This window comes from Erpetoichthys calabaricus, chromosome 18, assembly GCF_900747795.2.
Source record: "Erpetoichthys calabaricus chromosome 18, fErpCal1.3, whole genome shotgun sequence".
Taxonomy (NCBI): domain Eukaryota; kingdom Metazoa; phylum Chordata; class Cladistia; order Polypteriformes; family Polypteridae; genus Erpetoichthys; species Erpetoichthys calabaricus.
Genome location: NC_041411.2, coordinates 23,750,004 through 23,776,768, shown reverse-complemented (window position 1 = coordinate 23,776,768; position 26,765 = coordinate 23,750,004). Strand labels below are relative to the sequence as shown.

The 26,765-nt window shown below is 38.9% G+C and overlaps 1 protein-coding gene across 2 annotated transcripts in view; it reads left to right on the top strand.

Moving 5' to 3' along the window:
• Positions 1–954: 954 nt before the first annotated feature.
• Positions 955–26,765, top strand: part of galnt9 (polypeptide N-acetylgalactosaminyltransferase 9) — a 201,308-nt gene continuing 175,497 nt past the window's right edge. The window contains exon 1 of one of the 2 annotated variants that reach the window (XM_028824848.2): positions 955–988. Coding sequence is in view for 1 of the 2 variants with exons in the window: in XM_028824847.2 (XP_028680680.1) it covers positions 4,230–4,470 (241 nt within the window). In the remaining variant the exon portion in view is untranslated. Of the gene's footprint in view, positions 989–3,812; positions 4,471–26,765 lie in introns of those variants that run through there. The other variant, XM_028824847.2, reaches the window with a different exon arrangement.

Below are 26,765 nucleotides of genomic sequence, written 5' to 3'. Positions count from 1 at the left end.
CTTGTGTGTGAGTCTATACTTCAGCTTCAGACATGAAGAATTGCAGTGCAGCTGTGCAATATGGATATCTGGATTTCAGAGAATCGACTTCAAGGTGAAGAACAGTGTCTTAATTGTTTTTCTCCTGGATTGGCTTCTTTTTGCACTTGTGTCCTACCGTTTTAATAACTGTTGCTAGAGTTCTCCAGAAATTTTCAGTTCTAATTTTGCTTCTTCTAAAGGATAATGGATTACCAGAGGTGTATTTTCCCCCGGGAACATTGCTAACTGGAATTTTTGTTTTCCTCTCCTCCATTACCAAGTGGCAACATATTCAGGGGGCCAAACTTTCATTACATTTTTGCCAGATTTTATGGATTTCTGCATTACTGTTTATTTAAAGATGCAGTATACATAAGTAATGTTAAAAAATAGAATGAGACTACACTAAGGCTTCAGTTCCCAGATGGAAAGCCCAATTTAATGAATAGTTGTGTTGAGGAGAAATTGAAATATAATTTTGGGTTAGAAGTGGTGTGGCCCATTAGTGTTTCCTTTCAACACAATGTTTTTATGTGGTTATAAAAGAGCAGAATGAAGGTTGGTTGGTGTTATACACTCAAGTGGAGAGAGGTGGCGTGATGGGTGGGTCCATTTTCTAAATGGACAACTTCTAGACTGCAGAGAAGAAACCAATCCTTGACTTCCAGAACGACCCTGAACGCTGTCCCTGTGTCACCATTAAATTGTCCACTATGAAAGCAGTAGAATGGTCACATGTTGGTCAGTTTGTTTATGTATTGTTGCTACATATCTTTTTACTAAACCCTTGGGGATCACAGGGGAGACCACTAGGGAAAGGGATGAAAACACAAGATTCCTAAGTGTCTGTTTTACCGTCTTTTTTCTGTAGGACTCAGAAGTGTAAATCCCAAGACAACATCCTTCTGAGGGGACTGGAAAGTATCCATGAAGTGTCAATTGGTCCACCTGTTCCTGTCAAAGTAAGGTGGGCAAGCTGTTTTTGACTTCATTCTGTTTATCTTTAAACTGCAAATCTTACCCAACTGAGTAATTGGTAATCACATGTAAATTATTCCTATTTTCTGAGATTTCTAACAATTCTTGGTTTGGTTTGCTGCATGTGTATCTGCAATGGTAGCTGTATGTATATGTTGTATGACTGTGTACCTTTCTGTTGCTGTATTGATTTTGTGTTCCATTCTAAGTACACTGAGCCTGTCCTCACTGAGAAATGTGTCATAAGCATAAATAAACAAAGTCATGGACACCATCTTCTGGTAAAAGAGAGCTAGGGCCCTCCTCAGCAACACTGAACACAAGGTATAATTTTACATTACATTTACATCTGCATGTATTTATATTGTTGATACCTTTACACACCATTTGAGAAACACTACTCTGTATTTACAATAAATTTAATAGAGAAATAAAACTCACAATATTGCACAGTAATATCAATAATTAACCCTTGTACTACAGATGCATATATGGAAACAGTAGACTTATAAGGGTAAATTTAACACTGGATATGTTACCTTATTGTAACTTCTGAGAAATCAGGGGAAACAAAGAGGACTAGTCAATTAACAGCAAAGATTAATTAAAAAATAGATTGGAATGACAAGCTGATACCCTCCTGGAGTAGGTCTAGTAGTCTCCGGCTCTATGATGTCCCAGAGCCACTGAGCAACAGTGACTGGTGACCATACTCCACTGCATCCCTTTGTTTGGATTTACAAGAAACTGGCTGGCACTGTGGCTACCCAATCTGTGTCCTCTGTCCACTTTGTACTGGCTATGCACACTATTTTCACATAGACATGTGTCATTGACCATCACATGTTATTGTGATACTTGATCTGTACTGCACACACACAAATACTTTATGACACACTAAACTTGCGCTATTTTTATTTTATTGAGTAATTAAGATTATTACCCCTAATGTGCGACAAGCTTTTTGTCCTAGAATCTGTAGGTAACGAACAACTTAATACTTAACCTAACTAGCAAACATATGAATATGTAATTTATAGGCAGACAGTGTGGGTGAATTCACAGTGTTCCTTAAATTAGGGTTCAATTATTACCATTTTCTTGGTAAAATCCAAAAGTTCTCATCTCGTAAAGTAACCTCATAAAGCTGGGGTGTCAAATTTAGCTGGTCATCTGTCAGCTTGGTTCACATCTCATTTCTGTTTGACTGTCATTTAATGAAGAAAAGAGTCAATTCAGTGGACTGAATCTTTAAAAACATGGCTATTAAAATGAAGGGAAAAGAAGTTAATTAGCATTGAAACCTGGTCACTGATATAAAAAGGGTTAGAATGAAAACCTGCAGCCACTGCGGCACTCCAGGCCTGGACTTCGACACCCGTGTCATAGAACTTTTTCATAATTAATACAAACATGCCTTCAGTATGATCCTGAAATATAACAAAATATTAAGCAATATCGTAAAACATGACACATCTGCATTGATAGGGCAGCACTGTAAAATGAAATGTAGCATACAAGCCTCATGAAAATACTATATGGGTTGTTCACACTTAGCAAGGAACACAAATTGAACGTGTACAGGTACTATGTCCTGCCAGACTCCTGGACTGAGATCAGGAGCCCCAGCTCTAGAAAGTACCAAGACCTCCAGGTTACAGTGCCCTCTGATGGCCCCTGTTTCCACTGAGGCCTGGTTTCAGAGTGGCTGAAAAGGTGCCTGACAGGTTAGTGCTGTGGACGGTTGCTGGACCACCCAGGTCATTCCACATTGCATGCAGGGAAGAGTTATGCAACCCACACCAACTGCCTCAGGGGTTGCCAGCAAGAATTAAAATATGCATTAGAACGCAGCTTGTGACTAAATTTTGGAGTATGCATAGACTATCTAAAATGATACGCTTCATGCACTTTTCAGGAGATCAGTTAAATATACACTAAAAGGAATGTGTAAGGTGCAGTGGTAGTGCTGCTATCTCGCAGTAAGGAGATTATGGGTTTGTGTCCCGGGTCCTCCCAGCATGGAGAGTGCTTTGAGTAGTGAGAAAAGCACTATATATGTAAAAAAAAAAAAAAAGATTATTATTATTATAGTGTGCTGTACACCTCTATTGAGTTACCCATTTTTGATTTCTGGCGAGCTATTCGAGGATACTTTGTGTAAAATGAGTAGTGATTTCTATTAAAAGCCTAATTTTTACATACTTAGGTGACTGTAGAAGACCTAGTCTGAACTAGTAGTACAGTATTTAAAAATGGAAAAACACCCTGCCTGCCCTGAAACTGTCAGAAGAGAGTCCAGCAGCATACTTGCACTTTTTACCTTTTTTGAATAAGCCTGGCCTCAATCTTGTTTCTCCTGGGCCTTCCTCCAAACTTCAGTTTATTCTCATAGACGTTTTTAAGACATATTTATAATAAAATACTGTTTTGCACACATATATGGTCAGCACGATGCATGTGTGAACTGCAAGTATCGTCAGGTAAAGCAGCCGTGGTTAAACGAAGATTTCAATTAGCGCCATAAATTAAAAATACAGAAAGGTGGCACTGAATAACTGCAGGCAGTGCGGTCAGTCGCGATCTAAGGGGATGTCACCGGAGGGCACAGCTACGCACCACGAGAGCTGGTGAACAACTGGGTGGTGCAGGGTAGAGATCGTAGGTAGGAGGGTGCGTTAATTTTCAATAAGAGCTGCTGAGCTAGGCCTTCTCGCATATTTATGACTGTACTCGGTTACACGTCAGTGTAAAGACTTGAGAACGAGCGCGACAGAGAGGAGGAGGAGGAGAGAGAGAGAGAGAGAGAGAGAGAGAGGGAGGAGGGGGTAGCGAGAGGAGGAGAGAAGCCGGCGGTCGCGGCGCACAAAGCCAAACGCTCGTCCCCGAAATCAGCAGCGCGTCTACTCTACCCGAGCGGAGCACCAGCACGCATCAGCGCCAACAAGACAATGACCGCGGCAGCAGCAGCAGCTCCTGGACGCTCCTGACTCGCAATCGACCTAACACCGTCATAGGAACGAGGCTTTACCGCGCCATGCCACGCCGCGAAGCCGCCGGGATGCCACTGTCCGCGCACACTGTTTGTGCAACCAGACGGTGAGCCGCCTCCCTCACTCCCTTCTTTCGGCGAAGCTGCTGCTGCTGCTGCTCTCCGGCGCCGTGGTGCTGAAAGGGACAGCGCCGCTCCGCATGGATTGACTCCCGTGACCTTCCCCTTGGATGTTTTCATGGCTGTGGCACGGAAAATCAAAACTTTGCTGACTGTGAACATCCTGGTGTTCGTGGGGATCATCTTGTTTTCCGTGTACTGCAGAATCCAGGACCGTTCGGAGGAGCTCGTGCAGGCGGGCAGGAACTCGGAGCAAAGGCTACGAAACAGGAACGGTAAACTTGGCGCTCTGGTCGACAAGCAATCCATCCTACAAAGGCTGGAGCACTTGGAGGACGTGGTCTACAACCAGCTCAATGGTGAGGAGTCTTCACTTGACGTTTCTCGGGCAGGGTTTTGGTGAGTGTAACACACTTGGGTTGTCCGGGGTCACGGGCAGGAGGAATGCAGCCAGAGATATAGTGGACAGGGCGACAAGGACTTGTGCCGATCAGTAAAGCGATAAACTAATGTTCAGATCTCAAAGCGGAGCTCGTGATACATGTACAGAAAGGTGATGCACATCAGCAGAAACCCACGGGATGAACAGGCAGGAATAGAGGGGCAACTCACACACAAAGCAGTGGCTGAGCTACAAGTAGGGAGGATGTGTATACCTGACAGAAAATATGCAGAAGGATCACCTTTGTTCTAAATTTTATATTTTTGTTTTTATGTTGATCTTATTTATATAAAATGTATATAAACTTATTATTGTAAATCTGTCAAAATGCCTTTGTACATACTGTATTGTACATACTGTATATAGCGAACCTATGCAAACACAAAAAGGTTGTGTGCAGCACTGTCGATCATTAGAAGTGTCGAAGTGGCAAACAAGAATGCAGACATAGGCATGCTTTTATATGTACTGTTAATCACTCACGGTCAATCTTTGTTTTATATTGCAACTTACTCAATTGGCACCATTGTACAGCTCCTTAGAATGGACCTAGGAAAAAGGTAAAAATATACCTTTACAGTTAGACAGTGTTGTCATCCTCCTTTAGTCTTGCACATAGTTGTTTTCACTTACACATAGTGGTTTTAAGATGAACATTCAAGTAATCTGCTCTGCCTTTGCCTTATGCTTGAGCTTGTTAGAGCTCTTGGAAAAGGCATTTTCTCAATTTTAACATTTTGGCAAAACTAGCCAAAGAAATAAAAAAGAATCTAACATTAATGATAAAAGGCAGCATATACAGTACTACACAGGTAATAATGTGATCACTGTTAATAAGAGATGAACAACAAGTACCACATAATAATAAAGACGTAATTAAGAAAACAACGCATCAATAATTTTGCTTTTCATTTTGGCCATAATTACAAATGTAATTTTAGGCAGTATAGTGTAATGTTTAAAGCTTTGGACCTAGAACCCAGAGGTTGTGAGTTCAAATCCTACAACTGTCAATAAGCAAGTCACTTCACTTGCTTGTGCTCCAATTGGAAAAACAAAAGGAATGTAACTAATTGTATATCTCAATTGCTGCAAGACAGATTGGATAAAGGTGTGAGCTGAATAAGTTAATAATTATTTAATTAAGTAAAATAGCACATTGATTCAGTAATTACAATATTTATTAAATATTGTGCATATGAATTTGCTCACATGCAACATAGCAAAAATAGTCAGGGATGCAGGTGTTTTGGAAATGTCCTCAAGACAAAACGTTTTTATTATGAAGCCTTAATATTCTAAAGTAAAGAGATCCTAAAACAGTGTCATATTGATAAATACATTTGAAAGGTTGTTTAATGTTAAAGAAAGAAGCACTTAAAACACATTATTTACTGGACTGCAGGCTATTCCTTTTCACTGAATGAATAATCAGTCAAGTACTGTACTGTATATGATGGCTATAAGTTGCTAGGAATGTGTGGTTTTTATAATTTCTGCTGTTGATGTTTTTAACCATATTTAGATTCTAATACTGAATAGAAATAAAATATATTAGGAGCTCCTCCATGTAGATTGCAGTAGTGCAAATTCAAGATAATTCATAAAGATGTCCAGACCTTGTATTTTTAATTGGAACACTTACCATGTCGTGGCTTCTGTATAAAGTAGTTTGCTTTTTTACATAATCTTAAAGGTTAAAAATGCCAATACTAACACATTTTGGTATCTTGCTAAAAATGGGATTTATGGGTGATACCCAAGTTGGAAATCTGCCTTTTTTTCTAGTCTTTGGGGACATTTACTAATTGGACAGTTATATTTTCATAGCTGTGACATTTTTTTAAAGTATGGTTTCCTGAAAGAAGCTGTTTGCTTATGTCTGCCCTCCATCCCACCACTGACCATGCTTCAGGTGCTACCCTTCTGTGGTACAATTTGTTTTGTATGATGCAAATGCAATTTATTCTTTTCAGTGCCCATTTGCAGGGGAGAGCCTAAGTAGATATTGTTAGCTCAATGAAGCATATGCTAATCTTAAAATATATTGAGTGAGCAAAAATGGCATATTTCTTAGTGAAGAGTGCAAATGGATACAGCCTAGGCATTTTTATCATTAGACTGCCTACCCAGCTAACAACGATCAGTTGTGATGCTTTCTCACGAGTGACGGCTAGCTCTATAAATCTGCAACATAAGTGGCCTGCTATGCACGGATGTCTGTTCTATGTTATTCATTTCTCTAAGCATGACAATACTACAATTCCTTCATTCATATAAACTGAAATAACATAAATGTAATTGTTAACAAATGATTTATGTCAATTTCACTACATACCTAGATCTCATTATATAATATACAATATAAAAGAATATAATCCATCCAATTATTTTCTGCCGCTTATCCAGGTCCGGATGGTGATGGCAGTATTCTAAGCAAAGATGCCTAGACATCCCTTTTACCCACCATATCCTTGGTCTGCCTTGAGGTGTTCACCCAGTTGGACATGCCCAAAACACTTCCTCAGGGAGGCATCTTAATCAGATGCCCAAACCACGTCAACTTGCTCCTTTCGATGCAGGGGAACATTGTATATTATATAATTATATAACAAATATAATATTGATATAATGTAAAATAATATATACAGTTAGAATAGTTTTTGATTGCATTACCTCATTATACTGGCTCAGAAAAACAAACATTTTTAAATGTTTTCTTCTTGTAGCTTTAGCTTGCCTCTGCACTAAAACTAAATTCCCCAGCACATCAGTTCTTTGCTTCCTTATTCCAGGCTGTGTTTAATTGGCTATCAATAATCAGCTGCAGCACAGCCTTCTGGTTCACATGTTCCATTTGGCCTTTTCACTTGTGTAAGCTTAGATAGATAGATAGATAGATAGATAGATAGATAGATAGATAGATAGATAGATAGATAGATAGATAGATAGATAGATAGATAGATAGATAGATAGATAGATAGATAGATAGATAGATAGATAGATAGATAGATAGATAGATAGATAGATAGATAGATAGATAGATAGATAGATAGATAGATAGATAAGATTCATTCATTCATTCATTCTTAATCCCAGGGGGAAATTCACATACTCCAGCAGCAGCATACTGATACAAAAAACAATATTAAATTAAAGATTGATAACAATGCAAGTAAAAACAGACAATAACTTTGTATAATGTTAACGTTAACCCCCCCGGGTGGAATTGAAGAGTCGCATAGTTTGGGGGAGGAACGATCTCCTCAGTCTGTCAGTGGAGCAGGACGGTGACAGCAGTCTGTCGCTGAAGCTGCTCTTCTGTCTGGAGATGATACTATTTAGTGGATGCAGTGGATTCTCCATAATTGATAGGAGCCTGCTGAGCACCCGTCACTCTGCCACAGATGTTAAACTGTCCATCTCCATGCCAACAATAGAGCCTGCCTTCCTCACCAGTTTGTCCAGGCGTAAGGCGTCCTTCTTCTTAATGCTGCCTCCCCAGCACACCACCGCGTAGAAGAGGGTGCTCGCCACAACCGTCTGATAGAACATCTGCAGCATCTTATTGCAGATGTTGAAAGACGCCAGCCTTCTCAGGAAGTATAACTGGCACTGTCCTTTCTTACACAGAGCATCAGTATTGACAGTCCAGTCTAATTTATCATCCAGCTGCACTCCCAGGTATTTATAGGTCTGCACCATCTGCACACAGTCACCTCTGATGATCACGGGGTCCATGAGGAGTCTGGGCCTCCTAAAATCCACCACCAGCTCCTTGGTTTTGCTGGTGTTCAGGTGTAGGTGGTTTGAGTCGCACCATTTAACAAAGTCCTTGATTAGGTCCCTATACTCCTCCTCCTGCCCACTCCTGATGCAGCCCACGATAGCAGTGTCGTCAGCGAACTTTTGCACATGGCAGGACTCCGAGTTGTATTGGAAGTCCGATGTATATAGGCTGAATAGGACTGGAGAAAGTATGGTCCCCTGTGGCGCTCCTGTGTTGCTGACCACAATGTCAGACGTTCAGTTCCCAAGATGCACATACTGAGGTCTATCTTTAAGATAGTCCACGATCCATGCCACCAGGTATGAATCTACTCCCATCTCTGTCAGCTTGTCCCTAAGGAGCAGAGGTTGGATTGTGTTGAAGGCGCTAGAGAGGTCTAGAAACATAATTCTTACAGCACTACTGCCTCTGTCCAAGTGGGAGAGGGATCGGTGTAGCATATAGATGATGGCATCCTCCTCTCCCACCTTCTCCTGATATGCAAATTGCAGAGGGTCGAGGGCGTGTTGAACCTGTGGCCTCAGGTGTTGAAGCAGCAGCCTCTCCATGGTCTTCATCACATGTGATGTCAGAGCAACAGGCCAGAAGTCATTCAGCTCACTAGGACGTGATACCTTTGGGACTGAGGTGATGCAAGATGTTTTCCAAAGCCTCAGGACTCTCCCATGTTCCAGGCTCAGGTTGAAGATGCACTGTAGAGGACCCCCCAGCTCCGATGCACAGACCTTCAGCAGATGTGGAGACACTCCATCTGGACCCGCTGCTTTGCTGGCACGAAGTCACGAAGTTACCAGAGGAATATAGTTTAAGTGAATTTCATCCTTCCCTTTCCACAATGGCTGCTGGCTATACTGTTTAAACTTAATAAATACTTCTATCCCTGTATGCCGTGTAGACATTACATAATTCCACCCAAAATAATGACACAGCAAAAAGTTTTTGAAAATGCAAGAGAGCACAATTTTGTTACATTTCAAATAGCATTTGCTAGTGCTGTTTGCTTTGCATAGTCTCCAATTACACACTATTACACTGCTACATTTGTTGTACTTTTTCAGTATTAGCCATTGTGGACTTTATTAAGAAGAACTGGAGTGGTCCCTGAGAGGTACAATAGTCCTAATATCCTTTGGAAAAATTATGCAGTGCACATGTAATGTTTTTGTTTGTGCAGTAATCTTTCTGAGTTGCTATTAACTGGCTGAGTACTTGGTGCCAGTGTTTGTTGGATGTTGTTGACAGTTTCCTCCTTGTTCAGTACATCAGTGGTGTTTTCTAAGCTCTTAGATTCATGTTTTTAGCAGCTAAGGGGTCACTCTAGGTAAACTCAAGTTTTACCCACTTAGTCAAGTCAAGCTAGCAGTAGCATAGCGATAGTCACAGAGTAAGAGCCTGTCTTGATGTAGTGCCATTGAATAGCACTGAATTAAATAACTGAACCTACCTAATGTTGTTGGCACATAATTCTAACATGTCAAATACAGCTAGATTTGCTAATATTGCAGTGCTTCAGAAATTGTTTAATTCAGGGTCACAAAGGACTCTTGGCATATGCAGATAGCAGCAAGTGCAAGGGTAGGAACCAACCCTAAATGACATGGCACTTTACCACAGGGCATCATGTACAACATGAAATACACCATGAAATGAAAATTGTCATTTTTACCTCTCAAACTTGTGAGGGTGGACTCTATCTAGCACTGTTTGTTGAATGGTGAACCACTACTAGAAGGGATATGCAAAGTGCATGCTCAGTGTTGTGACTGTGTGCATCTTTGGAATCATGAGTGCAAAAAAAGTTAACCAGGATTACTGCACAAGAAGCTGTTTTAATTGAAGAAGCCCTGAATTCATCATCCTGTCAGGAGTCTGCAACCGACGTGTGGTGTCTGATGACTAAAGATTTATGTGCAATCAAAAAACAGCATTTGCTATAGCCTACCCGCTCAACTTTGATGAGTGAAAATGACAGATTTCATTTTATGGTATATTTTATGCTGCATGTGATGTCACTGAAATAAATAAATGAAGAAATAATTGAATATACATTTGTAAATAAACAAGAGAAAACAATCTCAAAAAACATTTAAATGTTTATACTCACATGCCATTGTTTTTATTTATCCTATCTCATAGTAAATGCATGTATTTATTTATTTATTTATGTATGTATGTATGTATTCGATTTTGTCGGAATTGCTTCATCTATCTATCTATCTATCTATCTATCTATCTATCTATCTATCTATCTATCTATCTATCTATCTATCTATCTATCTATCTATCTATCTATTTGCTTCACTTTATTTTTTCACATCTCACAGACATTCACTGGTGCCATTCATTTAAGGTCCATCCTTACAGGCAGGTATTATTTTGCAAATTCCATCCCACTATCCATTTTCTACACCCCTTCTAGTTCAGGGTAGGGAAGCCATGGCTTGTTTGGAGGACACCAGTCCATCACACAGCACAGTCACACATGTTGAAACAATTAAAAGTTACCAGGCTACCTAGAATGCAAGTGTTTGGGATTTGGGCAGATCTATAAAGTACATTAACCAAAGTCTATTGTTTTAATTTTTGTTGTTACTGTTTTGAATATAAGTTTGAAATCTGTGGTGCTTGTCTATTTGAAACTAATGTACACTGTTAGCAGCATGGTGGAACTAGTGATTTTCAGTAACAGCCTCTATTTTCTGATTTTACATTGTATGTCCGGCAATACTTTGTAATCAATTTGGGGTGTAATTAGATTCAACTCTGTTCAAGTATTTGAGAACAGCATTAAGTTTTCAATCTATGGCAATCAGATTTATTGCAGATCTCTTTCCATTTAATTGTTTTGTGCTCAGCTGTTTTCTGTGTAACATTTCTGTTGTGCCGTGAAGTTGCAACACTGTTCTTGTCCAGACATATAGGATACCAGGACTCATTTTTACAGATTAAAAAGCAGGCAGGTGGTGTTGCACATGAGTGGGTGGCTACGTGAGGATCCACATGAATGTAGGTTACCATCTCTATATACGTAAAATCCAATGTCTGTCTGTCTGCTTTTCACGAGAGAACTACTTAAAGGATTTAGATCGGGTTTTTTTCTATAATTTCCCTGAATATTCCAATTGATTTTGCGACTTCTTTCCTTGCGCTATGTATCATAGTTCGCTTGCGGTACCGATTTATTTGCACGAATCCGAGAGACACGCAGCAGGCTGAGGGGAGGGAGGCAGGGCCCTCTTCACTCATGCACCAGCCTCGGGGAGTATCTTACCTCTGCTTAGCTAGCAAATGAGAGAACTACTTAACATATTTAGATCGGTTTTTTTTCTATAATTTGCTTGAACATTCCAGTTGATTTTATGACTTCGCTCAAAGAGCAAAGAATCAATAGTTCACTTACAGGAGTGATATATTTGCGCTAATCCAAGACAGAGGCTGCGGGCTGGTGGCGGGGGGAGCGTGACATCAGAAGTGGGGAACCGGGCAGGGTCCAACTCACTGTCCTGTTTCACTACTATGCAGGTGGAGCCGCGGGGGACGTCTAGTTTATAATAATTCTGGTCAAATGGCACTTTTTAAAGCGACTCTTTGTTTTGTAAAAATTGTCTTTGTAGTCCATTCTGTGCAAACGTTTGTAAGAAATTTCGAGTTAAGATATCATAACTTATGTTTTTTCTTCTTACTTGCATTTTGATTTTATTTAAACTCCATACAAATAAACTGTAAAATAACCAATTTAAAAATACTAGACAAAACAATCAAATAATCATGTAGTGTTCAAGGGGGAAGTAAGGTCAATTTAATTTTCATAGAAGGAAGACTACTTTCAAAATATTCAAAATTTAATTAAATGAAACTGTCATATGAATTTAAGATGTTTACACGTGGGCAACCTTAAAACCACCTGTCTAATATTGTGTAGGTTCCCCTTATGCTGCAGCTCTGAACCATGAAAGCATTGACTCCATAAGATTTTTGAAGGTGTCGTATGGTATCTGACACCAAGATGTTAGCAGCAGATCCTTAAATATCTTTGGTGACACTAGAAGGTGATGTAGCTGCTAGCCAGGAGTGTCATCAATAATGGAGTTCAAATGCTAGAGAGGATATAGCCATGGCTTACCTCATAGATTACTTGTAATTTACATTGTATGCCTTTATGACAAAGAGAGAAGTTTCAAGGTAAGGTTATTCTACTCACGAATTATAGTGCAGCAGAGCATTTACATCCTGATTAGCACATGCAGGTAAGAATTTTATTCTACTCTGTACATGTGATGATAAGGACTCTATAAATATAAATTATCAACTATCAATCCCGGAACAAATTTTGCAGTCACTCAATCCACACATTGGTTTTCATTCAAAATTTCCTGCCATAATCCAAAGAAGATTTCCAGTTCATCAGCAATCCAGTTCATCATTGATCATTAAGTGACAGCTTTATTCAAGCAATTTTCACCAAATGCAAGTTTTAAAATTTGAAGAAATTCTGACTAATTTTTACACAAAATTTGATATATACAGTATATATATATATATATATATATATATATATATATATATATATATATATATATATATATCTGTGTGTGTGTGTGTGTGTGTGTGTTATTCTTTCTTCCATTTAGTTTTACTTGCAAGGGATAAGTTTCTGTGTAAATGTGCATTTCTTAACACTAGTATGAGGTCTGGGCAAGGGTACATTTTTGAGACAGGTGAAGATTTTCAATTGGTATACACTATAACGCAGCTTACTCCCTCAGTATCACCACCTGTAACAGACAGGTTTTTTTATCAGATCTTGTATAATTACTGTTATTTTGTTAGTCACTTGGCGGAAGCAAAATCCCACTTGCTCCATTATATGGTTATAAGTATATTTATATAGTAATTCCAATTAGACTAATGAAAATAAGAAAGTAGCCTACTTTGCAGTGCAGGCAGAGTTTGTCAGGCTTGCTGTTCAAATGTTACATATGGATTTGGATCAGCTATGTAATGCAAAACAAATGATTCCTTTTTTCTTCAGTCTTTGTGTCATGAGTTTTGGTCTCATATGGTGCTTCATTGGTAGGTCGTGTTCTGTGAACAAATATCAGGTTAAGCCACATCAATAATATACAAAGACATGAGTGGTCATCTGGATCTCTCCAGGGGCACTTGTTGTCCCTGCATCCATTGGCCCCTCTCATTCCAAAGTGACTGTTAGCTGTCTTGGGGGAGACTTAGAATTGTGTTGCCTGGTCCCCAGTGTCCTCTTTGTCTGTGGTACCCTTTATTTCCAAGGTGTACCTCCCCTTGTGTACGCTGTCTGTTCATGTTAGCAGATAAAGGTACCTTTTGAGTGCCAGTATGTGCTTCTTTCATTTGGTTATGTCACATTTGAACTAGACACATGGAATAACTCACCAAGTTGTGCAGTTGATAGTTATTGTCTGAGGACCTTCAGAACTCTACTTGAGCTTGCTTGTTTGGCCTGAATGGACTGTTCTGATGTTTAAATGATACTGCTCCGTTTTGTATCACCTTTGTTGCTGGCGCTCTCCTACCAACTGGAAGACTCTCCTAACAGTGTAACAAAGAATTTAATAAATACAGGTAATGGGAAAAGAACATACAAAAAGTCTAAGCAAATAACTCATGTAGTTACTTTACTTGGCTGTTCTTGGACAGAGTAAAAAGAAAAAACGTTTTGAATTAAGTCTCATAAATCTTTTGCTTATTTCCTGCTTACCCAAACAATTTGCTTGACATTTTTCAAGCAATTTTAGGTTTCTGATACTCCCATCTTCTACCTTTTAAGGTGGACCAGAAAACCCTAGATTACTTATAAGGCTGAAGTGAATTTTTGCAGTATGCCACCCTAGCTGCACAAATTGGCTCACTCCCAATATACAGGAAGAGCCACAGGGCACATAGTCTGCTGAGTTGATTTAAGATGAGAAATAGACGCTGAGACCCTTCATAAGAGTTTACTTCCTTCAGAGAGTGGCTGCAGGCGCTGCAAAAATTGAGAAAAATCTGAAGAAAAAGTGCTCCCTACCCATTACCACATTCCTAGAAAAATAGCAAACATTTTCAGTTCAGCCATTCTTATATTCAGCCAAAGTATGACCCCTTAACAGAAAAATAACAAGATATTATGGCAGTTTCACCTGCTGTAGGACTGCTACATGTAGTGATGTCCAAAAATGGTGGCTAAGTGCTCAGCCCTTCATCGTGTCAGTTTTTAAAGCGTAATTCCAGCAGTGAGCTTGAGCGATTTTGAAACTCTGCTCCGGGTGTTTAGTTAGAACTTCCTAAAGCCTTCATGTCTTAGGAGAGTGTCTTTAAAGGACTGAAAGACAATTAGAAATGGAATCCTTGTTGCTCTATTTTTCAACTTTTGGAAGAATCAGTAAAAGGTAAAAGAAAGGTTCATATTTTCTACACATTCAAGTTGAACTTTCTGAAATATTTATTATTTTGAGCTGAGCACTATCAAAGTGACTACAGGCCTATTCTTTTAATTGCATAGCACCTGCCATACTGAGCACTACCAGTATACACTGTACTACAAGGATTATCCTATCTGTGGACGGAGCCATGGTTACTTCTTTGTGCTTGGTTTCTTATGTAAACTGATGATGCTTGGATGGTTTTGTATTGGTATACTTTTATAATTAATTTTTTAAATTGGGTAGTCTGTTAGGGGTTGATTACTGTCTTGTGATCAAATGCTGCTGATCCCTTAAAAGGAGGGTGAGTGAGCTTTTTGTTGGAAATTGATATTTTCAGTGTTTCCATGGATGTTATTTATTTAAAAAACATATTACTCAAGTAGGAATTTCTCTGCACTCTGTAGTTGTGACAATGTTATTACCCACTACTGTTATTACTGATACCATGGCTGGTGATTTGTTGTGTACTTATTGTAATTGTGGCAATGATGAACAACTGTCAAAAATACTTTTAGAGTGTATAGTGCTTGGTGGCTGGTTATTTTAAATAAAACCTTTTATCAGTAAATTACTTTATTCGGTTGAGGTTCCTACAGTATATAAAAAGTGTTTGGTGCATAGATTCCGCTTTGGAGCACCAGAGCATCTCTTATCCCACGTGTGAGCCTTTTGTTAAACATGTCAGATCTCAGACTCTTGAGTTTGGATATGGGACTGGTCTCTGTGTGGACTGCAGTTTGTGTGTTCTGTCTATATGAGATTTTTTTCCTACATCCCAAACGTGCTGATTATGTTGATTGGCAGCTGATCTGGAATGACTGAGTATCATTTGGGTCCTGCTTTGCGTTGTGTGCTGATGGCATAGAAAATTAATTGAAGAATATGTATTGAAAAAAATAACAATATAAATAATATCCTATGTAACATCATGGCTGGCCTGTACACTGGTACTGTGAGTGCTGTGCAGAGTGGAGGCAGGACCTCTGTGTTTTTCCCAGTTCATTCTGGGGTTTGTCAGGGGTGTGTTCTGCTCCTGCTCTTTTTAATGCTTGTATGGACTGGGTGTTGGGCAAGGTCGTGGGGTCCAGCGGCTGTGGGGCATCTGTTGGTGAAGAAAGATTCACTGATCTTGATGTTGCCGACGATGCTGTGATCTTCGCGGAGTCAATGGAGGCTCTGATCGGGGCACTCGAGAGACTGAGCGAGGAGTCTGAGTGTCTGGGCTCGCGAGTGTCCTGATAAAAACCAACACACAGGCCTTTAATGACCTCTTGGGCATAGCCATTAGCGGTGTATCTGTTTGCGGAGAGAGTGTTGACCTTGTCGAGAGATTTACTCACCTTGGCAGTGACATTAATGTCTCTGGTAACTCTTCCTATGAAGTCAGTAGACGGATTGGGAGAGCATGGGGTGGGGATCATGATGTTGCTGGAAAGGGGTGTGTGCCGCTCCTGTTATCTATGTCAAAAGGATGAAGGTCCAAGTCTTTAGAGTCCTGGTGCTTCCTATCTTGCTATATGGCTGTGAGACATGGACGCTATCCAGTGACCTGAGACGAAGACTGGACTCCTTTGGTACTGTCTCTCTCTGGAAAATCCTTGGGTACCATTGGTTCAACGTTGTGTCGAATGAGCATTTGCTCTCGGAGTCCCGAATGAGGCACATTACCTGCATTGTGAGGGAGCGTCAGTTACAGCACTATGGCCATGTGGCGTGTTTCCCCGAAGGTGATCTGGCTCGTAAGATTCTCATTGTTGGGACCCGAGTGGCTGGACCAAGCCAAGGGGAAGCCCATGTAACACCTGGCTGCAGCAGATAGAGGGTCATTTCCGGAGGGTGGGTCTGGACTGCATGTCTGTCTGGGGGGTTACCAACCGGGATCCCCAGTTGTTTCATCGCGTAGTGGGTGCCGCAATGCACTGTACCAGCGCATGCTCCCCAACTTGACTCGTAACATTTCCATGATGACATCACATGTCACATGATAATAAGGATTTATCTAAAAGTTGGGACAGTGGCAACAAAAGGCTGGAAAGTAAGTGGTACTAAAAAGAAACAGTTGGAGGAAAATTTTGCAACTAATTAGGCTAACTGGCAACAGGTCAGTAACATGACTGGATATGAATAGAGCATGTTAGAGAGACAGAGTCTCTTAGAAGGAAAGATAGGCAGAGGTACACCAATCTGCAAAGAAAATTGTGCGTACAAATTGTGGAACAGTTTCAGAATAATGTTCCTCAATGTAAAATTGTGGAGACTTTGAATATCTCATCATTTACAGTACATAATATCATCAAAAGATTCCAAGAATGTGGAGAATCTCTGTGCGCAAGGACAAGGACAAAAATCAGTATTAGATGTCCATGATCTTTGGGCTGTCGTGCAGTACTGCATTAAAAACAGGCCTGATTCTGTCAAGGAAATCACTGCATGGGCTCAGGAACGCTTCCATAAATCATTGTCTGTGAACACAGTTCACCGTGCCATCCACAAATGCAGGTTAAACTTATTTCTGATTTAGCTTTTAACTTTACAGCATCCGTCATTTACCTATCCTGGCATTTACTTTCAGGGCTGAGAATATCACCAAATTTTCTCTCACTTATCTGTACTTTTTTTGGATTTTCAAGAGTAAGTAATTTGATCCTTGATTCATATGAATGCTGAAGTAATACTGCAGAGTTAGATGATGGTGTCCCTTTGAGCATCAAATTCAATGTCTTTTAACAGGCCAAGTAGTGCGACTAGTCCTTTGGAGCATATATGCAAACAACAGACAAAGAGCACTGGATGAAAAATAATCTCAGTATACTAAACTCTTCCTTAATGCAATGAAAAAGCCTAATCTAAGAAATTGAATGAATGCCTGAAATCTGAGCAAACAAGCTTAAAGTGAGCAGTACATGATACATGATTAATTCTGAAAGTTTCATTTAAGACAAAAATCCCTAGCACTTAAGCGGAACTATATTCACTAGAGCCACAAAGAAACCCAACTGAAAGAAAGGGGGCTGAAAGCAAGATGGGAAAACTGATTTGGCTCCTTGGAGACATGACTGGGACCAGGAAAGCTTTTTCATAGGACAACCAAAAGTAAATGTCCCCAGATAATCCCACACTTGGGTAATTGGGAGAGAAATGTTCAATAAAGCAGAATAAAGGAAAAGAACAGTGTATAAACAAAGGAGATAACTGAAAGTAATTAGTTAGCATGAAAATCTGAACAAAAAACGTGAAACAATTAGGATATACTAAGAGGGGGAAACTAAAGATAAATGAGATCACCAAAGCCCGGGAGGGATGGAGCCCCATCCAAGTCTGACTCCCATGTCCATGGGGGAGTTCTCTGGGCACTTTGGCTTTTTTCTACATGCCACTCTCTGTGTGATAGTACCCCGCATTGGGCTTTTACCTTGGGTGAGCTGATTCCTGCCTCCTTCCTTATACTAACTGGATATTGATATCACATATACATTTTAATTATGCTATGCTGTGCCATGAAATAGTATGTTACACTACACTATACTGTACTGTATGGTAGTACAGTACACTACATTATACTATACGCAAGTGACTCTGAACTGGATTGAGTTTGTTTAGAAATGGATGAAGTATGGTTTTCTACTGTAGTCTCATGTGCTATACAATACTCATGGGACTCTGAATTTCATCAAGTAGATAGATAGATAGATAGATAGATAGATAGATAGATAGATAGATAGATAGATAGATAGATAGATAGATACTTTATTAATCCCAAAGGGAAATTCACATACTCCAGCAGCAGCATACTGATACAAAAAACAATATTAAATTAAAGATTGATAATAATGCAGGTAAAAACAGACAATAACTTTGTATAATGTTAATGTTTACCACCCTGGGTGGAATTGAAGAGTCGCATAGTTTGGGGGAGGAACGATCTCCTCAGTCTGTCAGTGGAGCAGGACAGTGACAGCAGTCTGTCGCTGAAGCTACTCTTCTGTCTGGAGATGACACTGTTTAGTGGATGCAGTGGATTCTCCATAATTGATAGGAGCCTGCTTAGCGCCCGTCGCTCTGCCCGTCGCAACTGTCCAGCTCCATGCCAACAATAGAGCCTGCCTTCCTCACCAGTTTGTCTAGGCGTGAGGCGTCTTTCTTCTTAATGCTGCCTCCCCAGCACACCACTGCGTAGAAGAGGGCGCTCGCCACAACCGTCTGATAGAACATCTGCAGCATCTTATTGCAGATGTTGAAGGACGCCAGCCTTCTAAGGAAGTATAACCAGCTCTGTCCTTTCTTACACAGAGCATCAGTATTGGCAGTCCAATCTAATTTATCATCCAGCTGCACTCCCAGGTATTTATAGGTCTGTAGGTTTGAAACTTATACTTTACTGTACTATACTCTACTATACTCATGTGCCTGTGAACTGGATTGAGTGAGTTTGGTATACTATAATATACTTCACTGAGTTCATGTTACTCTGAAATGATTTTAAGTTTGAAACACCATGTAATAGTTTATATGGTTAGTTACTTTATTTCTGTATGTTGTAAGGTAACATAGTTACTTTTTACACTTCTATACAGTAAAGCCACCCAGCATCTAAAACATACAACTTAAGGTAACATATAAAAATTAATAATACCATAATAACTTTCACAACATTAACTTCCCAAACTAATTACAATATTATGCACTTAAGACTCTGACAATGGATGGGAAAGGTGCTATATAAATACAATTATTATTATTATTATTGTTAATATTATTATTATTATAAAGGTTTGAAAATATATGTACTACACTATACTGTATTATATTACATTTTTAGATATGTGTAGTGCTGTAACATTGTTACTGGAAATGAACTACAGTATATAAGAATTGAAATTACAAGGACCTATTAGAATTTTTCTTACCCCCCAGAGAGTGTAACAACTTTTCTAATTTTGTCTGAAGTGCTAGTGATCAAAATAATTTGGTGTATTTTGCATTTAAACATCCAATGAAACACATTATTAAATTATGACAGTTTTAAACTCTTTGTATTCACACCATTTTTCTGGTGAAATAAAACATTCTATAGATACTTCATTGTCCTAAACCTCTCATGTACTGAACGTTTTGTTAGATGTGATTTTTTACTTGTACTTTTCATAATACTGTTCAGACACTACACTGTAAACTACAAGGTGTGTGACCCTGATTAAGTCAGTTTATTTGCTACTGTGGCCAGTAGTATTTTACACATGGACTTTGTAAGTCACCTTGGATAAAAGAATCAATTATATTAGTATAATATTGAGCCTTGCCTCTGCTTAGCTTGCGATACCTGTTTGTTCAGCAGACATTATCATCTAGAGATTGTTAAGGAGTGACATTTGACGTTTTTGAGAGAGATATCGAAGTTACGTATGTTTTAGAGGGTAGCTGCTCACTGGCGGAGCTATCACGGCCACATGCTCTTCTCCCCATGCGGGGGATGCTGTCCCGTCAGAGTTGAACATGATCAGATACAGTGGCAAAGTTTGTCGTTGGAGCGTACCTACCTTCTGCTTGGCCAGAGATACCTTGTCAACTTTTTACATTTTTGGCAAAGAGATCACAGTTACATTCGCGCCCTTGATAGCAAAACCAAAAATATTGTATATCAAGAGGCCTTCAGATATGAAAGCTATCAATATAAATTCTTCTCAATACAAATGATTACATTTTTAATCATTTTTTTTTTTTACTGATTTTTAAAGTTTGTCCTGTTTCACTACTACGCGGGCAGAACCGTGGGGGACAGTTAGTTGTAAATAAGAAAGAATTATATGAAAAAGTTTATTTGAGTTATGAAAAATAGTAAAGTGTTTTGTGGTGTTTCTAAATGTCAGTCGCATACAGTATTAGATAGAACAGGTGGGACCCAGAGTACACCAGTTGGCAACTTGTTTCATACAACCGTAACATTACGCTAAAGATCTGCTGCTGAAACATTGATAATAACACATTTGTGTTGTAGCTTGTTGTGTTAAGCTCTTGGTAACCTCTATGAAGATAAACAGAAGATGTGAACCAACACAATTAGAATTTTACACATGAATGTTTGTGAAATGAGCTACCAAAATTAGCATTACTTTATTATGTAGAAAACTATTACTGCATGATTAAATAACTTGAAATAAATTGGCTTCCTACTGGCTAATCAGGCCATTTCCTTCATTAACTGACTATTAAAAGGTGAAACTAAAGTCTTACCTCAAAATGTTAAGTTGACTTAAATGTTCACTAAACTATTCTGGCCAGCATGAACAGACAATTAGAAAAAGTGCAGTTAAGTTCAAGTTTATTGTTATGTGCACATAGAAATTTGTACTCCTCAGAATACTGGCAGAAATACAAATACCAACAAATACACACAAAAGAGAAAGCACAGAAAAAAAAACACATAAATATATATATAAAACTGTCCATGAGTCAACTGGTATAAGTGCCAAAGGTCTGGTACTGTTTCCTTGCCTTATTAAGGCAGCAATTGTTTGTACATATCCTGAACAGAAGACTGCTCAATATGAGGCGACATCTTCACCACCTTCTGCATGGCTTTATTTACAGTCTTGAATCTTGAACCGCACAGATGATATATCAGGATGTTATGCAGCCAAAGAGTAAGGACACCACTGCGTACTTGTTGAAGTCAGTGGGAAGAGATGGAGATAGCTGAGCTTTTTTCAGTCTGAGGTAGTAAGGGTGTTGGGGAACATTTTTGGTAATAGTAGAAATGTGTTATGCCCGCTTCAATTTCAGTAATAGTCACTCCAAGAAATTTAAGCCTGATCATCCCGATGACAACACCACTTCTGGTGTAGATGGAAGTGTGGTCTGCCTTCAGCTCTCTTAAGTCCATGACCACTCCATTGTTCTTGCTGACACTAAGGGTGAGATTGTTATCCTGGTACCACTTTTGTAGCAGGTAAACTTATGCTGTTTGTTATCAAGCCTGTGATGGTGGTGTCATCAGTAAATTTAATTATGGAGTTGTAGCTTTGATTGGCCACACAGTCATAACAGAACAAACATGGGACTTGTCACACTATCTTGTGGAGTGTCTGAGATTCAGAATAGAGTATGTGATGCTGCCAGTATGCAAATGTTAATTAACAGACTTAACAGGTCTATAATCCATTTGCACAGGATGTGGTGGTCAGCACAACAGTGTTAAATACTGAGCTGTGGTCTTTAAACAGGACTCTGGCTTATCAGTTTTTATTATCTAAATTTTCAAGGATGGTACAAAATTCAAGGAATATGGCAATACTCTGTGGATCAGTTGTGACGACGCACAAACTGGAGGTGATCATGGCTATCTGGAATGTTCTCTTTAATGTGTCAAAGCACAAGCCTCTCAAATCACTTCATCATGACTGGAGTGAGTACCTCCAGTCTGTAGTCATTCAGGCATTAATTACAGTTTTGTTTTCTTAGGTACATGGGTTATTGTTGTCCTTTTGAAACATGCAGGGATCACAGATTCTCTCAGTGAAATTTTAAATATGTCACTGAAACCGTCAGTTAACTCATTACAACAGGGTGTTAAAACATGCCCTGCACTTCCATCCAGACTGGATGACTTATAAACGTTAACTCTCCACCAATGTCATGCATAGAAATAGAGTGGGATGAATCATGTGGTGCTGCAGGCTTGTTGCAGTGGTCAAAAGTGAGTGTAAAATGCATTAAGTTTATCAGGGAGAGGAAAACCAGAGGAGATTGTGTAATGTTTAATTTTCTAGTCTGTAAGCATCCCCAGGCCTTCCCAAAGTTTACATGAATTGTTACAGCTGCTAAATAGCATCTCTATTAGTCACTTAGATTGTTTCCTGAGCTTATACCTGCATTTCTTGTGCGTTGCTATATTGCTGTTTTAAAATATATTGCTGTATAATTTCAGTAAATTTCTCATATCACTGCTGAGCCCAGTTTTCTTGTAATGAAATATGCAACTTGTTTTTGTAAGCACATAGTGGACCACACATTTTTTGATAAATCATATTACAGTGTTTGCATGCTTATCCAGATCTGATGAGGAGTATCTAAGCAATACCCAATTTGTGCCTTCAAAGCAGCTTTGAAATTTCTTCTCTACCTCTTAGTCTCACACTGAACCACTTTTTTGTGTGTCCAAGATGGCAGCAGGAGAACTGAGAGATCTATGGACCATCTGAGGTGGGGGAGTGGTAGTGGGCGGTAGGCATCTTTTAATTGAGGTGTAGCAGTGATCCAGAGTATCTGCACCCCTCATTGGAAGGCAGCATGCTTATGATAGTTAGGGAAACCATTCTTTGAGTTTGTTTCATTGAAGTGCCCAGCCACATTAAATAATCCCTCATGATGTAAACATTCATATTCAGTAATAATAATAATATACACATTGTTGAGTGCATTGTTGGGGTTGGAGGAATTTAATTCTGACCTGAAGAACACCTGAGCACTCCTTTGGAAGATAAAAATGAACACATTTGATTACATATTCCAGATCAGGTGAGCGTTTATTGAGATGATTTTAACATCTGTGCGTGGTGCACTGTACGTTGTTTACCAAAACACACCTGTTGCCTCCTCTTCATTTATGTAACAGTTCAATCTGATCTATGTAAAAGGTTAAAAAACACCTGGCTGTACTGCAGTGTCTGATATTTCAGTGGTTAGCTATACAGTATGTCAATTTAACAAAAAACACAGCACTTTCTGATGTTTCTTTGTGAAGCTCAGTCTATTGTAGATGCAGACAATACATTATGAGGAATGCTTTGAATTGTAGGAGAACCGTTTAGGTGGAGCTGCTTCATGAAAATGGCTTCTGGACTTATTTGGTACATTTCTGAACAGAAAGTTACAGAGCTGGTGGACCCACTATAAGATACACTGCACTTTTGTTAAAGGATTGCATTAAAGCTTATCATTATTTAGTCAGTCAGTCATTATCCAACCTGCTATATTCAACACAGGGTCATGGGGGTCTGCTGGAGCCAATTCCAGCCAGCAGAGGGCGCAAGGCAGGAACAAATCCCGGGCAGGGCGCCAGCCCACCGCAGGATACACACACACCCACACACCAAGCACACACTAGGGACAATTTAGAATGGCCAATCCACATAACCTGCATGTCTTTGGACTATGGGAGGAAACCTGAACACCTGGAGGAAACCCATGCAGACACGGGGAGAACATGGGAAGTGAACCCAGGTCTCCTTACTGCGTGTCAGCAGTGCTACCACTGCGCCACCATGCCAACCCCCTTATTGTTGTTTATTGATGGTAAATTCTGGTATTGCCTTATTTTCATATTGAAATTCAGAAAAGTCTCAAAATGGAGAAAGAGACAAGCCTAAAAGGTGATATATGTGTTAGCAGGAATAAATATACAGTATGTATACTTAAGAATATGTATCTAATGTCCAAAAGTAACATCAATGTCCATATCCAAGATCATGTTTTCCTTTTTTAAAATGATATTTAAGCATATCCATACATTTTCTGTGCTAGATTTTTCCTAGTCAGGCTTACCAGGGTATTTGTATTTTATAAGTAATCATCATATCTATCAATCCTTTTTGTAACATGCTTCTACATTTCAAGAATAAAAGGAGCCAACGTCTTTCCCAGCGCTAGACTGAGCCCCAGTCTGTCATAATACATCATTATATATGTGTGTTTGCTAGTAGATTCAGGGAGAAGAGGCAGGTGGCACATCTGACTAATAGCCATCTTGCACAGGTATATGAGGACAAATTCTCTAGCCTGCAGATGCTGTGATTTCCTGGGGTGACAAAGTGGGATGAGTTGTGGAACCATTTTGTACAGTGTAGTGGAGCATGCAGGTGGTCCAAGATTTATCATCTTTGAAAAAACAGGTGTATCGCTTATTATGTATTGGTGGGCTAAAATATCTGCTTGCATATATGGTAGAAATCTGTTATTTTGCCTTGCCTTCTTGTTTTGCCCCATCAGCATGATAAGGATGTCACAGCCTGTGTAGCTTGGTTTTCTTTGTCTGCATGGTTTTTCATCTACAGTATATATTCCCGTTTCCCCCATGTCCTTAAATATGTACTAAAGAAAGTCATTGTAAACTCTAAGTTAGGATTTGACTATCCGGTAAAGCTCATTGAAGATAAAACATGTTATCAGTGGGTAAATGATCATTTTAGAGGAGTTAATAAAGCATTCTTTATTAACTCTCTTTATTTTTCTCTTTATTTTACTCTCATTAGCCCAATTCTCACATACAGTTATTCCAGCAATTCTTGAGTCAGTTGTATGTGTGAGCAGAGCTAAAGCCACATATTTTAAGAAATTCAGTCCAGCATTTTGAGACCTCAAAGATATTCTGGGAATATCTAGAATCTAAATATGTACAAACAAAACGAGACAGTTACAAGCATAAGCAAAGAAAATTTTATAACTGGATGATTTTAATGCAAGTGAAGCAATGACCAGATTGTTTGATACACAGAGATGTCTTTGCTGTATACGTTTTTCTGTTTGAAAATTGTCATGAGATTCTTGCTTAACAGAAAAAAAATATTTTACAGCAAAAACATTCATTCTTTTTCCTCAGACCCTTATTAAATGACGCTGTATTTATAAATGAACAGATAGGTACATTTTTCTTCTGTATCAGCTGGGGTTTTGAATATTATTTCAATGTGGAGATGATCAAGTGCTGTTGATTCAGTTCAGTTATGTGGCTTCCCCTTTTTAGGAAAAGGATGAAAAATATTTGTGCTTTCTTGTGAATTTGAGCAAATTTACATGCAGTTTATATGTTGTTTTTTGCAATTTCTTTGTTTTTTCATCATTTTTTAGTTAATTTGTTTTTGTAATCCAGTATTTTGTAACAGTGACTTCAGTGGAAAGCTACATAGACCTCCTTTGATAAGCTTACTTATTTTACTGTTTAGATATTTTGGTTTGAAGAAAATATTTGGTTGCATACAAGGTAAGAACTCTAACCATAATCCTTACCCAATCAAGTTTTTTTTTTTTTTGTTCACTTAAAAAAAATCAAAAAAGCAGGCATCTGTTTATTGTGTATTTGATTCTTTTTCAAGACTAAGCTAAATCATAACATTCATGAGACTGTTGGAAAATGACCCATTCTTGACTTTCTTGTTATTGTCACAGACCCATTGAATAGCAGCCCGCAAAACTAAAATAGCGTCTGCTGTGTAAGATCTCGTTTTGTTCGCTGTAGCTTTAGCTGTGCTCCAGTCAAACAATCAATGATAATATTTTAATGATAATACTGTATTAGTAAATAGACACTATTATTCAGGAGAAGCCCTTCAAAAATAGATTAGATATTGAAATATTATTGCATTGTATATACCACTGGTATTTAAAATGAATTAACCCTCAGCCAGTTAAACATGCTTTTTTGCCCTGTCTCCCTCACTTGGTAAATTTGGAAGAAATCCTGTGTCTTAAGTCTGTTAAATTGTAAAGAAAAGTCCCACGTAATGCTTCTAAAGCGTAATATATTCTGGGCAAAAAACAATAATTCTTGATGGTGACAGAATTTGAACCTCTACAATCAACAGTGTCAGAGGAGTATAACAGCAGACTTTAATTTTAACAATTCATGTATTGGAATCATGCCTATGGTGATTCAGTGAGGAAGTGCAGTTGGCTGCACACCTGAGCTGGTTTTATTCAATATTTAGAGGAGAGAACATGTATGACTCTAGTGAAGAAAATTGGCCAATTTCTACACTTGGTTATACAGTGTCACAGAAGCAGCATTTGTGGAGTTCATCACAATCACATGCCTGAGTACAATTTCAACAGTTTTGAATGACTATGCCAACAAATACCAGTCCTTCAGAACTCATCTTGTGATGTAGAATCTGGAATTCCTATAAGATACTTTTAGTCCTGGGTAAGTTTTCACAGTTTGGTAGAACTAGAGTTGTAACTTTAACAAATATGGTACTACATATGCAG